Below are 15,391 nucleotides of genomic sequence, written 5' to 3' on the forward strand. Positions count from 1 at the left end.
ACGATAAAAGCCGTTCTGTGTACAAAACAAACAGCTGCTTCAGGTTCAGCCGTCATCTCTTCAAACGTGGGAGACTCGATGGACCGAAGGCATCATCAGGCGACTTCTCAGTAGCCCCGTTAGCTTGTTTACTTTTATTGTAAGAAGGTAACTAATGAAGAAGAACAAGAACATTAAACAACCTTCTACAGAAAAGAGAAAAACCAGGTGACGCTCTGAAGACTTGTGGCGGCAAACTTTCCTCCAGAAAATGACATCATACCTTAAATTATATGATATATAAACGTTACATTCATCACATTTTAAACACAGAATTTAACACGAGACAAGATCAGACTTTATTGATCTGTGGATTTACATTCAGCAGCAGCAGAGACAAGCTGAGAAGTTTAACATCCTGTGTCTTGTTTTAACTTATTTAATGTTTATTTATATGAACCATATGATCCATAAAAACAAATCAAACTACATTAACGATCAGCTGTTCTGTTCATGTGTCCCCATAAACCATGAACGACCCTGAAACCTTTATTATTTACACGTCACATGTGTCTGTTGTACTTTTTATATATAATATTCTGTCTTATTATCTTCCAGGCTGTTGCCGTGGCAGCGTCAGAATCTGGAAACGAGGCCGCAGCCGGAGCGGAGGCGGAGCCAGAGGCGGAGGGGGCGTGCGGTTGGTCGAAGCCTCAAGGAGCTTTCGAGCTGACGTGTCAAGTTCAGATGGACGGAGTCAGCAAACTTATTTATTTATATTCAGTTTGATCAGTGAGAATAATTCTGTCTGTCTGTCTAACCTGTCTGTCTGTCTGTCTGTGTTCAGGCCGCCATGTTTGTGGTGGACCCTCTGTCCTGGTGTCCTCACCTGGACGCGGTGAAGCCCCTCCCTCCCTCAGGTATAGATGTCTTCCGGTCGTGTCAGGACTGCGGCTCTGAGGCTGAGAACTGGATCTGTCTCACCTGCTACCAGGTGACCCGTCTCACTTCTTCATGACATAATGTGTCTCAGACTGTTGACAAAGTATCTGCAGGCCTTTAAATTTCCTGTCAAAAGGTGTTTAACATTTCCTTCTGACAGTAATATGAAGCTTCAGCGTCCAAATGAGTCAAATCAAGTAGATATCTTTCAACGTTACAGTCTTCTTAGTGCCAAAGTTCCTCTTTTTGTTACTATACTTCCACCTGCAGCTCAACAGGGAAACACTGTCCGAGGAAACACAAAGAGGGAATTTGATGCTAAAGAGACTGTAAATGTGTCAGATATCCACTTGATATGAATAACTCAGACTGCTGAAGCTGAATAGAAGCTTCACACAGACTTTTAAATGACTGTGTGGACACACTGTGGATTTTATCCTCCATCACTTCCATTGAAGACGCTTTATTATCTAAGTTGTTTTTATTAAAACTGCGACTAAGAATGGTGGACGCCCAAGATGACGTCACTGTCAAGATCTCAAATTGGTTCTCACAAATATAGAAGAACAGAAGTACACTGGGTGGGTTACTGTCTCCTGTCGCTATGGTTACCAGGGGCTGAAACGTAATGTTCCTCATAGAAGCTTCACATCAACTTTTAAATGACTGTGTGGACACACTGTGGATTTTATCCTCCATCACTAACATTGAAAGCACATCCAGGATCTTTTAATATCCAGTATGAACAGGAGGAATGATTACAGCGAGGAAAACCTCTTTCACTGCTCATATGGACACCTGACTGCTGGTTTAAAACACACTTGAACAACTGTGAACCCGTCCTTTAATAACATCCATTCATTCTCTGCTGGTTATCAGGTCGCATTAATTCAGTCAACTACATCATCAGGAATGATTGTTATCGTTGGAGCCATTTCTAGAAAGCTCTATTGTTTTCAGTTATGTCAAAGGAAATAGTTTGACCTAGTGGTTGTTTTTGATGTTAAACCAGCATCACCTGACCTCACACATCATGAACCTCTTAATGAAGGCAGGTGTGCTGAAACTGATGCACTATGGAAGACGCCACAGAGTGTTCTGGTTATTTTTTTTTTGGTTTAATCTTAGTTTTACTGGTTTTGATTCTTTTGAAAAGGTTTATTTTGAGGAATGTTTTTTGGGGATTTTGATTTCATTTATGATACAACAGTCAGCGAAAACAGTTTGTAGTCTAACCCAACATCTCTCGGTACCCATCCAAACACCTGGACCACAAAAACCATCAAAGCACGAGTAACCAGTCAAGTCAGGTGTAGACCAGACTAACTAACAGTTAACCAACATACAGCGTGTTGATCATGTCATGGCGTCTGTGAGCTGCTATTTTGAACATGTTCCCATTAAATGTAGAAGCCACAATAGTTATAAATCCTGCTGGTAAAATATGATGATATAATAATAAATAATTGTAGGTGATGTCATCATTCTTTCACACTTTGGTCGGTTTGATGGTGAAACGGATGTTAAATTAGATTCTACATGTTGAACCTGCAGAAACTTTTTTGCTGATGACATCATTGTGTCGCCTGTTGATGATGTAACTTGTTTCCTGTCCTCAGGTGTTCTGCGGGCGTTACGTTAACGAGCACATGGTGACTCACGGCACGGTGTCCGAACATCCGATGGTTCTGAGCTTCTGTGATCTGTCCGTGTGGTGTTACCTGTGTGAGGCGTACGTGCACAACCAGGTAACAACCAGCCTGTCGCACTCCACATAAAATCCAGATGTGTTTCTGTTTTATTATTTTCAGACAAAAAGAACACGTTAACGTGCAGGAACAGGTTATTTCAGCCCATTCTGTCCAGTATTTTAACATATTTATCACATCGTAGTCCTGCAGTAAGGTTCAGTTTCTCCAAACTGTTTATTTTCATTGATAATTAGTCAGTCGTTCTTTGTTTGGAGGTTTTCTTGTCGTCATGTCTGTGTGATCGGTTTCTTGCTCACAGACAAAAGTATTAGACAGAGATTTGCATCCTGAGTCATCTGTTGACCTGGAACTTTGTCAGACTAGTCAGACTGCCTCCATCATTCATCCTGTCCCTGAGGAACCAGCTGTTTATATTTCCGAATCACAAAATATCGTATTATATCCTTCCAACAGAAACTCTCACCAGGATCTTGAGTCGGTCGTCTTCCCAAAGATTGTTCTAGTCCTCCTCTTATATCTCCAGGCCGGATTAAGACTCTTTCATTTACTCTCAGTCACGTTCAGTGGATTCAGAAAGTTTACTGAGTGTAGACGGCTCAGTTTCCATTTATAATAAATTTGCAAATATTTCTAATAACTAGGGCTGCCTCATAGAAGCTGCTGAGTCGATAAACCCGAGTCGACGGTTGAATGTCATGTTACAAATGTCAGTGGAATCACTGCTTTTTTTTTAGCCACATCATCAAACACAGATTAACACAGAATGACAGGCTGTAAACTTTTACAGATTGTCTCTAAATCACATAAATACACATAAAACAGTGATGGACAGAGATGATGGATGAGGACAGCATGACGTAGAGCGACTGCTCTGTTTCCTGCTCTCAGCTCCGGCAGCACAAACTCCTGTTTAAACAGACGCGTAGCAGCATCTCTACCATCCAGTGTGATCAGTCTTCAGTTAACAGCGCTGTCGGCAGCCAATCAGGAGAGACGCTCTGTGCTGTGCTTGGATTCTTTTAACTGAACTAACACCAGGATGCACACTTTATGTCTCTGACTGTGGAAATCTGATGTTTTCACATCACAAACGATGAACAGCAGCATTAAAACACGAGTCTCGCAGGTAAAACATGAAACTCTTGTAGCTGTTACATCAGTTTAGTGCAGGGCGGCTGCTCTGCAGTAACAATAACAATGTTGTTAATGTTGTTTAGTATGTAGGCCTATAAAAACAAAATATATACAGTAGAGTCCAAAAGTCTGAGAGCACTTTCCTGTGATCCTACTGTAAATAACGAGATAAATATAGATGAGAATATCTGGAGTCGGGCTACTAAAAACATCACTTTGCCATTAATGGAGTAGATTAATGGGCAGAAATGGCAATTTTATCTGTTCATAGATTTAAATCTACAACACAAAGTGTGCAGAAAGTGAAGGAGTCTGATTACTTCCTGAATCCACTGCATCTGTCGGTCAGATCACAAACCTGATTACAATCCATCTCAGTTCTCTCGGCTACATGTAAATCAGATTCGGCTCCGGAGGGACAAGATGACGCAACTGAAAACTGTTTTAACAGACAAAAACACTTTTTTTTTTATCCGTGCTTGTTGTGTTTTTATGCAGAGTGCAAGTTCACCTTACAGTCAGCTACAGTTATCATGTGAATATGGACGTTACAATCACAGGAAATAATGTTGCAGCAGCTCCTAACAACATTTCATTTATCCGTTTATTCCTGAACAACAATATTGAAACTAAATGTTGCTTTAATGAATAAATAATTAATGTGTTTAATCCTGAACAGGAATCACATTCATGACAAACGTTTCTGTTGTTAACTGATGTTTATTGACACGTTCATCTTTTTACTGTAAGAAACTGTAAAAATGTGTTTTCTTTCCTGTCTCAGACTCTGTTTGAAGCTAAAAACTCTGCTCACTTCACCAAGTTCGGAGAGGAGATCCCTCCGTGGAGCTGAGACGAGGAGGAAGAGGAGGAGGAGGAGGAGGAGGAGGATGAGGATGGTGTGAAAACCTGGAAGCTGTCTGTTTTTCTCTCTTGTTTTCTGTCTGTCTTCCCTCAGCAGCGTGTGATTAGACTCATGTGTGTTGCCATGGATACTGCAGCCAGCTAGCAGCAGTGGTGCTTTGTGGGAAATGTAGTTGAATCCAGTGACAACTACGGCGTCCCACAACTGCCAAAAGAACAAACAAACTCCCATGCAAAAACAAAAATACAAGATTGTTTTTATGTTTTTTTTTTTTTTGTTTTGTTTTTTTTTAACTGCGGCTCGGTGCTAAATCATCAGCAGCAGGTTGTCGGTTCGATTCCCTGACAACGTGACCAATCACCAGCAGCCTTTGGATGGTTTTATTTAAAAAAAAAAAAGAAAAAGAAAAATTCTGATCAGAAACATCAGGAAAAGACTCTTTAAATACTGTCAACAGAAGAAGAAGAAGAGTTCTGCTTCACAGCGAGTTAGTCAGTGGTCACAGCGGTGATGATGTCACAGCGGTGATGATGTCACAGAGAAACACGCCCACAAACTGCAGAGTGAAGAAAACTGAAGAAGAAGAAAAACTTGATGTAAAATACTGGAAACATGTTAGAAATATTCATAATGCATCTGCAAATGTCTTCACTCATTTTAAGAAACTACAGACAGAAACATTTGATGAGGAGAATTTTGGAGTTTGTGGCTAAAAAAAATCCAAAAAACAAAAAAAAAAGAAAAACTAAACTCAGTAAGTTTGTGTTAAACTGCAACTTTTGGACAAATAATTTGAAAATGTTAAAAATGTTAAGAATTCAACATAAAGTCCATGAAGTTCTGCCACTTTCATCTCTGAAGTTAAAATATATATATATTTTTTTTTTTGAAAGAAAAGATTTAAAAATGTTTCCTGTGACGTCACGGCGAGGAGCAAAGAAACACTGCGGGTGCGTTTGATTGTCACACCTGCAGGAGGCTGATGGCGTGGAGACGTTTCTGCAGTGAGTCGGGATAAAAGTTTCTCTGTGAGGTGTGTTTGATTTACACACTGTGTAAAAGGCAGCGTTACCGTGGCGATAAGAGGAGGCCTGTGAGCTGTGCAATATTCTGTTTCTGAACAAACGTTTGTTCTGTTTTCTGTCTGTGTTTTATTACTATTAAACATTTGTTTGTTTGTTTGTATGGACTCGATCATCCTTCTTCTTATAAACAGTTTGTGATATAATATTTATAATTCATTCTGGGGCTGCTAATGATTATTTTCATTATCAAATTAATCTGCTGGTCATTTTACTGTTTGGTCTATAAAATGTCAGAAAAAAGAAAAATTACTTATAATTTTCCAGAGTCAAAGATGACGTCTTGTTTTGTCTGATCAATAATCCAAAACAAAGATATTTAGTTTATCATCTATGACAAAGAAAAGCAATAGTTGCATTTGAGAAACTCAAACCAGCAATTTTGGGTATTTTTTTGCCTTTAAACATTAATTTTCTGCTGATTAACCAACTAACTGCTGCAGCTCTGGTATATTATAAACAGTGTTTCTGCAATTACAACTTCTAATTATAGAAGTTCTTACTGAAGAATTAAATATTCACATTGTAGATAAATAATTTTTATACTTTTAAATGCATTTTTGCATTAAATGACTGTGGACACACTGTGGATTTTATCCTCCATCACTTCCATTGAAAGCACATTTGAAGGATCTTATTATATCCAGTATGAACAGGAGGAATGATTACAGCTGTTCATATGGACACCTGACAGCTGGTTTAAGACAGATGTGGAAAATTATGGACTTGTCCTTTAACCCAGTATGGCTGTAAAATGATACGTCGGTGTTATATTGGCCCAATGATTTTTACTGCGTATTTTTATTTATTTTTTTCTTCCAGTGAATGGAGGCTGTAAGGTTAGATAGAGGGCGTCATGTTGAACCTCTGAAATGCTGCAGTTCCTTCTTTCAGCCTGCAGGAGGCGCTGTGGCGGAGCTGAAATAGCAAAACAGAATTTATTAGAAATGCAGAAATCACACTCTGCCTCGGTTTATCCTGATATATATATATAAACATCCAGTCGTTATTATTGTGTGTGTGTGTATTTATATCAACATCAGTGTTACCGTCAGTATTTGAAGATCAACATCCGGGCATGTAGAGCTGGAGACGATCCTCCATCTCTCTCTCTCTCCATCCTCTCCTCCGCCTGCATCCTCTCATCCTGACCGACACAGACTCACAGACAGACAGGTGTATCTCCAGCTGCAGGTTTGTTTCTGCTTATTTATTTTAGTTTCAGTCAGCTGATCGTGTTTAACCGGATGACTCTCATTTCTCTTAAAAATCACCTACAGGTCAGATTCAACGCTGCGTTTATCAGTAAATAACTGATGATGATGATGATGATGGTAGTGATGATGATGTAATCGCAGTCAGTAGAAGCGCTCCGTGTTTATGTTTTTATTTCTGCTGATTGTATCTCGATGCTGATTGGCTGTCACACTCTGATTGACGTTTATGGTTTTTTTTTTTTTAAATTGCAAATAGAAGAAGATCGAACAATAAGACGACACGTTATTTCCTGTCTGCGTCACGTTCAAACTGTGTTTAACTGAGTTTTATTCATTAGAGCATCAAATAAATCACATCTTCAGTGGTGGAAAGTAACTGAGTACATTTACTGAAGTAGTTTTGAGGTACTTGTACTTTGAGTATTTCCATGTGATACTACTTTCTACATTTCAGAGGGAAATATTGTACTTTCTACTCCACTACATTTATTTGACAGCTTTAGTTACTTTTCAGATGAAGATTTGACACAATGGATAATATAACAAGCTTTTAAAATACAACACATAGGCTTCCTGTATATGTACACATGTAAAATAGTTACAGCAATGTAAAAATACTCCAGTACAAGTAAAAGTCCTGCATGAAAAAGTAAAAGTACATAAGTATTATGAGCTTGATGTAGTTAAAGTATTGCAGTAAAAGTACATAAGTATTATGAGCTTGATGTAGTTAAAGTATTGCAGTAAAAGTACATAAGTATTATGAGCTTGATGTAGTTAAAGTATTGCAGTAAAAGTACATAAGTATTATGAGCTTGATGTAGTTAAAGTATTGCAGTAAAAGTATATAAGTATTATGAGCTTGATGTAGTTAAAGTATTGCAGTAAAAGTACATAAGTATTATGAGCTTGATGTAGTTAAAGTATTGCAGTAAAAGTAGTGGTTTGGTCCCTCTGACTGATATATTATTATATATGACATCATTAGATTATTAATAGTGAAGCATCAGTGTTAGAGCAGCATGTTACTGTTGTAGCTGCTGGAGGTGGAGCTAGTTTACACTACTTTATATACAGTTAGCTAGTTTAGTCCAGTGGTTCCCAACCTAGGGGTCGGGCCCCTCCAAAGGGTCAGCAGATAAATCTGAGGGGTGGTGAGATGATTAATGGGAGAGGAAAGAAGAAAAAACAAAGTTCTGATACACAAATGTGTTTTCAGTTTTTGGACTTTTTCTCTAATCTTTGATTTTTGCTGAAATATTGGATCATTTGAACATTTATTGAAATGAAAGCATGTGAGAAGTTTAGAGGGAAAAATCACTATTTGGTGGAGCTGTTAACAACTCATAGACATGTGAAATGTGACCCCGACTACACACTGCTTTTTGTAAGACGTCAAAAGACAAAAAGGTTGGAAACCACTGGTTTCATCTTTAACAATGTGTTGTATTTTAAAAGCTTGTTATATTATCCATTGTGTCAAATCTTCATCTGAAAAGTAACTAAAGCTGTCAAATAAATGTAGTGGAGTAGAAAGTACAATATTTCCCTCTGAAATGTAGTGGAGTGGAAGTATAAAGTAGCTGTAACAGCCTTTGGCTTAGTTGAGCAGAGAGTCCACAAGCTGATGCTTCACAGTTCGTTTATTTCTCATCAGTCATCATCTCATGCACCATGAAGACTATAGAAAATATACAAAGTACAAAAATTAGAAACCATACTTATCTACAGTCATTTATATGGAAAATACAGTACACAGACGATAAAATGAATTAAACAACTATTAAAAGTAGCCACTAAATTAGGACTGACAGCTTATCTTACTGATACTAATATCCAGTCAGCAAACAAACACTGACTGCAAACACTATCTACTAAATTCAACTAAACTAAATTCAAACCCTCATACAGAGCTGACTAAACTGCATTTACATTTAATCCAACACAAGCAGTGAATAAACATTATAGTACTGAATACATCACCTCCATCCAATCAAACTCCAAATAACTTCACCCTCAAATAAACACATTTAAATTCACACAAAGAACGAAACCACTGCTACTCTAATAATAATAATAATGATGATAATAATAACAACAATAATCTAACAAGATAGCGCTGCACGCTTATCACGTAAACAAACGAAACAAAACGTTTTAAACAATTTGAATGAACATCTCAACCCCGCGGTACCTGCAGTACCTGCAGTAAAGGTAATTAAGACTGATTCACATACTTCATTCCGCTCACCAGCCAAGATTTCAGGTAGTTTTTTCTCGTCTCGACCCTGGATACATCGCCTTGTGTCTGGATAACATTAACATCGCTCTAACTCTCTCTGCGTGTGTCTCTGCTGAGCACACCGGGCTAATTAACGCTAAACGGCAGGTGAGTAGATCTAATATACACGGGTTCAACTAGTCGATTAATCACGGGCAGCAGGGGAATTGTCTGCCACCTTGAGGGAAATGCAGGTAACTACGCAGGAAGAGCTGTTCAATTCAAAACTATCAAATAACAACTACAAATAAGGAATAAATAAACAAGAAATGTAAATCAACTAGAAACAGGAGGCAACTTCAGACTTATAGACGGTAGGAATTAGCGGTCAGTTACAGTAGCATCACATGGAAATACTCAAGTAAAGTACAAGTACCTCAAAATTGTACTTGAATACAGTACTCGAGTAAATGTACTTAATTATTTTCCACCAGTCTTCCCGTTACCTCAGTCACAGGTGAGAGGAAAACCTTTGTTCGCATGTATCCTGCTCACATCTGACGTTGTGATCAACTTCTTCTTTTTTCTTTTTAAAAAAAAAAAAAAAAAAATTCAACAATAACAGCATAATACAATACTAAGACCTACAATTAAGACACGACCAAAAACCACGACACAAGAGGAAACACAAGTACAGAAAGAGAGAAAAAACAAACACAAAGAAGCAAACAAAAATCAGCAAAATATTCACAACCTGGTGCATTTATAAAATGCAGTTTGTATGTAGTTAAACTGTTATATTTGTTACTCCCATACTCATTACTCTTGACTATTCCTCTTTCAAGTATATTGCTACTGGTGACCAGTCCCTCACAAACTCCTCTAGAGTGCTGCTTCTTCTAAAATTCACTTTAAAAGTGACTGAACTCTCTCTCTCTCTCTCTCTCTCTCTCTGCAGTCATGTCGGTGTCTCCCGCCCTCGCCGACCTCTCTCGTCTCTACCAGACGGAGTTTGTCCGCAGCGCCCGGGCGGTCGGCGTCCTCTGGGCCGTCTGCACGCTCTGCTTCGCCATCATCCAGGTGGTCGTACTGGTGCAGCCGTCCTGGATGGGCACCACAGACACCCGCCACCAGGGGGTCGGACCCGCCCCTCCCAGCGGCACCCTGGGACTGTTTGAGGTGAACATTAAACCCCTCCCACAAACAGCACCTGTCCAATCATAGCTAATCACAGCAGGCGTGTCGGTGTTTGTAGTCCTCCTCGGCTTCCTGATCTAGTGAAGATGGATTTTTACCTCATTTGTACCAAAATAAATGCCAAATAAATGAAAGTAAATGTGTTGAAGCAGTGTTAATGAAGCTGTAGTAAAGAGAGATTATGTGTTTACGAAGAATTTTGGAGGGTCGCCTCTTTTTTTAGTCTTGATAACAAAGGCATGAAAGCAAAAGTGTGAGGAATGTATTAAATAGTGTATATCTGCTCTAATATTAGCATGCCCAGTTAACTAGCTTACTACCTGCAGTTAGCATATCATCATCATGACGTTACTGGGTACAGGTCATAATGCACTTACAATGGAAGTGATGGGGGAAAAAATCCACAGTCCTCCTTCTTTTTTGTTATCAATTGCTGTTATTCCAAAGAAAAAAACAACAGAATTTGTTACAATAACAACACAAAATAACAAAGTGTAATATCATAAAATATCCCACTATAACATGAAGGGGGCAACAGATTTGAAACATTCCAGTTAAGTTTGATACTAATAATGATCTGTCAAATCACAATTGACGATAGGGCAGACAATCTTTAGGGATTTTTCAAGCAATTAAGATAAACTAAAGTTGTGTTAATTTTCTCAAATGAGCAGATTGAATACATATCTTCATAATTCATGATAATAAACTGTTTAGATGATACCGATACCATTCAACTTAACAGTTAGGAGATTGCTTGAGCATCACAGTCCTCCTTCTGTGCAAAAATGTATTTAAAAGTTTATCTGAAGCTAATATGAAGCTTCAGTGTCCAAATGAGTCAAATCAAGTAGATATCTTTCAACGTTACAGTCTTTTTAGTGCCAAAGTCCTTCTTTTTGTTACTATACTTCCACCACAAAGAGGGATTTTTTTATGCTAAAAAGACTGTAAATGTGTCAGATATCCACTTGATATGACTAACTCAGACTGATGAAGCTGAATAGAAGCTTCACACAGACTTTTAAATGACTGTGTGGACACACTGTGGATTTTATCCTCCATCACTTCCATTAAAAAGCACATTTGAAGGATCTTTTAATATCCAGTATGAACAGGAGGAATGATTACAGCGAGGAAAACCTCTTTCACTGCTCATATGGACGCCTGACTGCTGTTTAACACCGTTTGTGTGTGTGTTGTCAGGTGTGTCTGGAGTCGGACTGGCCCGTCCCGGACTGTCGTGGCGGTCTGTCCAGTCTGTCCCCTCTGCCGTCCTTCCAGTCTGTGGCGGTGTTGGTGGGCGTGTCTCTCTGGGCGGTGTGGACCAGCGTCCTCTGTCTCTGTCTCTTCAGGTTCTGCAGCGCCGCCACCGTCTACAAGATCTGCGCCTGGCTGCAGCTCACCGCAGGTCAGATAATACCACTGGTTCTACTGGTTCTACTGGTGCTGCATGTGCTGCTGTTTAAGTGGTACTAGTGGTTCACGAGGTCACTACAGGTCAGCTAGTACAACTGGTAATGCTGGTTCTATTAGTACTGCTGATACTTCTGGTGTGACGTATATTACTAGTACTAGTGGTATTACTGGGTTCACTGGTACTGCTAGTATTGGACCAGTCACGTGACACTGGGAGAGGTACTCGGCTCACTGCAGGCCGGTCCTGGTTCTACTGGTAATGCATGTGCTAGATATACTGCTGGTAAAGTGTCACTAGTGACACCAGGTCACTACAGGTCAGTTAGTAGTACTGGTACTTCTGGAGTGACTGATCTTACTGGTACTAGTGGTATTACTGGTATTGTTGGTACTTATAGTTCCACTGATTCTATTGGTTTTACTAGAGCTATAGATACTGATGGCCCTACTGGTGTGACTGCTTCTACTGGAACTGTTGGTAGCACTAATTCCACCGGTACTACTGGTTATACTGGCACTACTGGTACTGCTGGTGTTACTGGTTCCACTGGTTCTATTAGCTACTGGTGCTGCTGATGCTAATCGTTCTCCTGCTACTGTTGATACTGGTGGTGCCACTGGTTCTGTCTGTACTGCTGGTAATACTGGCACTGCTGGTACTTTTTTTTTTTTTTTTGACAGTATTACCAGTTGTACATCTGGTGCTGCTGTTTTTCTTGTACTGGACTGTAAAATGTAGGTGAGAGAAAATACATCGAGGGCCAGAAACAGAGCAGGCAGGAGGAGGCAGGAGGAGGCGGGGCTTCATCTCTCTACTGTAGATCATAGTCGACCCTCATCCCTTCCCTCTTCTCTCTCCGTGTCTGCAGGTTTCTGTCTGGCGTTGGCTTGTCTTCTGTTTCCAGACTCGTGGGAGAGTCCAGAGATGAGAGCTCTGTGTGGAGACTCGGTGAGTTTTATATGAGCATGAGTGTCTCTGTGGACTCAAATCTCTGAGCAGTATATAAATAAAAGATCTTAGACACGAAAACTCACATAATAAAAGACAGTTGTTGTATGATGTTCAAGGTACAACAGGGTTTCACTCAGAGTATGACTCCGACTCTACAACCTCTCTGCATCCTGTTGTCCTCCGTAAAGTCAAAGACTTGCTGTTAGAAGGCCTCTCAGTTTTAGATTTTATAAATTATATATAGTGTTTAACGTTCCAGTCTTCTTCTAGTGTGTTACTCTCCTGGTATTTTTCATCCTTGCTTTGCCTTTACATTCTTCTTATTGGATTTTGCCTCCTGACTAACTACCTGTGTACTGAACTGTGCAAGTAAAGACTGTTTTCTGATCAAGACTCCTGTTTTTGAATCATGCTGTTGAGTCCTCTTGCCTGTTACTACACCAGTCATTACTGTTGTTTTAAGACACACATGAAAAATTGTGAACCAATCCTTTAACAATTTATATTGTTAGTTAATCTAATCTATTAGTAACTAAAGCTGTTACTAAATAAATGTTGTGGAGTAAAAAGAACAATATTTTCCTCTGAAATGTAGTGGAGTGGAAGCACTAAGTAGAATAAAATAGAAATAAACTACAAGTATCTCAAGTAAATAATCTTAATTACCCTCTATCACTGATATTTAGGACGACTGCTGGTGCTGTAGTGGTCACATGGTTCTGTATTGTTCTGCAGGTGGGCAGTTTCTCTGCAGGTAACTGTTCGGTCCACTGGGCGTACATCCTGGCCATCCTGGGCGTGTTGGACGCCGCTATCTTGGCCACGCTGGCCTTCGTCCTGGCCAACAGGCAGGATGCCCTGCTACCGCCAGACGCCAAGGACGGTGAGGCTGGGGAGGCGGGGCATCAAGAGGGGGGGCGGGGCATCAAGGGGAACATTACTGATAAAGCTTTCCTCAAACAGTTTGATCATAAGACTGAGACTGTGCGTTTGTGTGTTTGTGCGCAGTGACCACAGGTCTGCTGATGTCAGCGTAAAGTCACCAGGTGAGTCTCTTCTTCTTCTATCATTTCTTTTCATCTTCACACAAACATTTGACTTTGTTTTCTTTCTTTATTTTTCCTTCTCCTCCTCTACAGTTCTCCTTCTCCCTGATCTCTTTATTCTTCATCATCATCACCAGAAGAGACAAATGTTATGGAAACAAAGAAAGGCCATAATATTAGACTAGCTGTATAAGAAACTGAATATTTAAATACTGAGTGTTGTGATTTAAACACAGCTGAATGTACCAGTCAAAAGTATGGACACATGTTTCCATTCATTAACATGTATGTTACTCAGAGAACCATTAGTCTGAATGGTCTGAATTTATGTGAGTTTAATTTTCCAGAAACTCATTTCAAGTTGTGCAACTTCAAAAATGTCTCAGAAGTTTGTCTTCTTTTTTTTTGTCTTCACACATTCAGACAGAAAATTCAAGTGTCCAGTGTTCAAAAAACTTTATTCGATTTGTTTGAATTTAATCTAAAAACTTTTAAAAAATCTGGTAAATTTAAAACAAGTTGCTCAAATTGGAAAAGTGACATTCAGACACCAAAATTCAAATTTGAGCATCTAGACTGCAGAGAATAATCAATCAATCAGAATTCTGTCCAATCAGATTACATTCTGTCAGTCACATGATCCAAAAAAGTTCAGATGAGCGACCAGAAACAACAGACACTTGACTTTTCTGAGTCGTGAACTCATTAGTGGAACCACATCAATTCAGACAGAACATTTCAACGATATCTAAATTTCATAATTACCTTTTGCTCAGTTGCTCATTAAATTCAAATTATTATAATAATTATTATTATTATTATCTTTTTTTGCTTCCATAAATGTCAACACGGACCAGAAGAAGTTGCATCGTTCCTCCTTCTCTCCTCACTGTGCAAGACGAGGAAGAAGAAGGTGAAAGAGAGAGAATTAAGAAAGAAGAGCAGGTATAAAGAGAGGAAGAAGAGGATGGACAGAAGTGAAATGAGAAATAAGGAAAATCTTTGTCCATAAACATGGCTGCTCTGTAGCGACGCCACAAACAGAAACCCAACGCGTTCTATGAATCATCTGTTTATAGTGGAAAACATGTTGACATGAAATCTGAACCTCAAAGAAACTTCCTGAGATTTTAGTAAACCATATTACTCTCTGTCTTCTGACTATGAGTTGTTAACAGCTCCACCCAATAGTGAATTTTCTCTCTAAACTTCTCACATGCTTTCATTTCAATAAATGTTCAAATGATCCAATATTTCAGCAAAAATCAAAGATTAGAGAAAAAGTCCAAAAACTGAAAACAGATTTGTGTATCAGAACTTTGTTTTTTCTTCTTTCCTCTCCCATTAATCATCTCACCACCCCTCAGATTTATCTGCTGACCCTTTGGAGGGGCCCGACCCCTAGGTTGGGAACCACTGGACTAAACTAGCTAACTGTATATAAAGTAGTGTAAACTAGCTCCACCTCCAGCAGCTACAACAGTAACATGCTGCTCTAACACTGATGCTTCAATATTCATCTCATACATAATAATATATCATTTTAGAGGGACCAAACCACTACTACATGTTGCTGTTAATACATGTTAGCTAGCAATTAGTCCATCAGAGAGTCACCATGGCTT

At 39.2% G+C, this 15,391-nt stretch overlaps 2 protein-coding genes and 1 long non-coding RNA gene across 6 annotated transcripts in view; 2 read left to right on the forward strand and 1 right to left on the reverse strand.

The window, feature by feature from the left end:
• The window catches only part of hdac6 (histone deacetylase 6), a 24,135-nt gene extending 18,320 nt beyond the window's left edge, over nucleotides 1–5,815 (forward strand). Inside the window, exons 26-29 of the mRNA XM_044350435.1 lie at nucleotides 598–735; nucleotides 827–973; nucleotides 2,541–2,669; nucleotides 4,552–5,815. Coding sequence (XP_044206370.1) covers nucleotides 598–735; nucleotides 827–973; nucleotides 2,541–2,669; nucleotides 4,552–4,620 — 483 coding nt within the window. The 3' untranslated portion in view covers nucleotides 4,621–5,815. The remainder of the gene's footprint in view (nucleotides 1–597; nucleotides 736–826; nucleotides 974–2,540; nucleotides 2,670–4,551) is intronic.
• Nucleotides 4,998–10,083, reverse strand: LOC122981825. 2 transcript variants are annotated; one of them, XR_006403316.1, is made up of 4 exons: nucleotides 9,169–10,083; nucleotides 6,764–6,988; nucleotides 6,580–6,632; nucleotides 4,998–5,205 (listed from the first exon to the last, which is right to left on the reverse strand). It is a non-coding gene; the product is annotated as an uncharacterized LOC122981825 (long non-coding RNA). The 2 variants fall into 2 exon arrangements; XR_006403315.1 differs by lacking the exon at nucleotides 9,169–10,083 and having other exon boundaries at nucleotides 6,764–7,354.
• Nucleotides 6,826–15,009, forward strand: lhfpl4b (LHFPL tetraspan subfamily member 4b). Of its 3 annotated transcripts, none has more exons than XM_044350584.1 (7): nucleotides 6,826–6,908; nucleotides 10,111–10,331; nucleotides 11,556–11,760; nucleotides 12,638–12,717; nucleotides 13,456–13,603; nucleotides 13,729–13,766; nucleotides 13,860–15,009. In XM_044350584.1, the coding sequence occupies exons 2-6, from the start codon at nucleotides 10,113–10,115 to the stop codon at nucleotides 13,755–13,757; spliced, it is 681 nt and encodes a 226-aa protein (XP_044206519.1). In that variant the 5' UTR covers nucleotides 6,826–6,908; nucleotides 10,111–10,112; the 3' UTR covers nucleotides 13,758–13,766; nucleotides 13,860–15,009. The 3 variants fall into 3 exon arrangements, with proteins under 3 accessions (XP_044206519.1, XP_044206520.1, XP_044206521.1); XM_044350585.1 differs by having other exon boundaries at nucleotides 14,624–15,009; XM_044350586.1 differs by having other exon boundaries at nucleotides 14,627–15,009.
• Nucleotides 15,010–15,391: the final 382 nt, after the last annotated feature.

Source organism: Thunnus albacares, chromosome 5 (genome assembly GCF_914725855.1).
Source record: "Thunnus albacares chromosome 5, fThuAlb1.1, whole genome shotgun sequence".
Classification (NCBI taxonomy): domain Eukaryota; kingdom Metazoa; phylum Chordata; class Actinopteri; order Scombriformes; family Scombridae; genus Thunnus; species Thunnus albacares.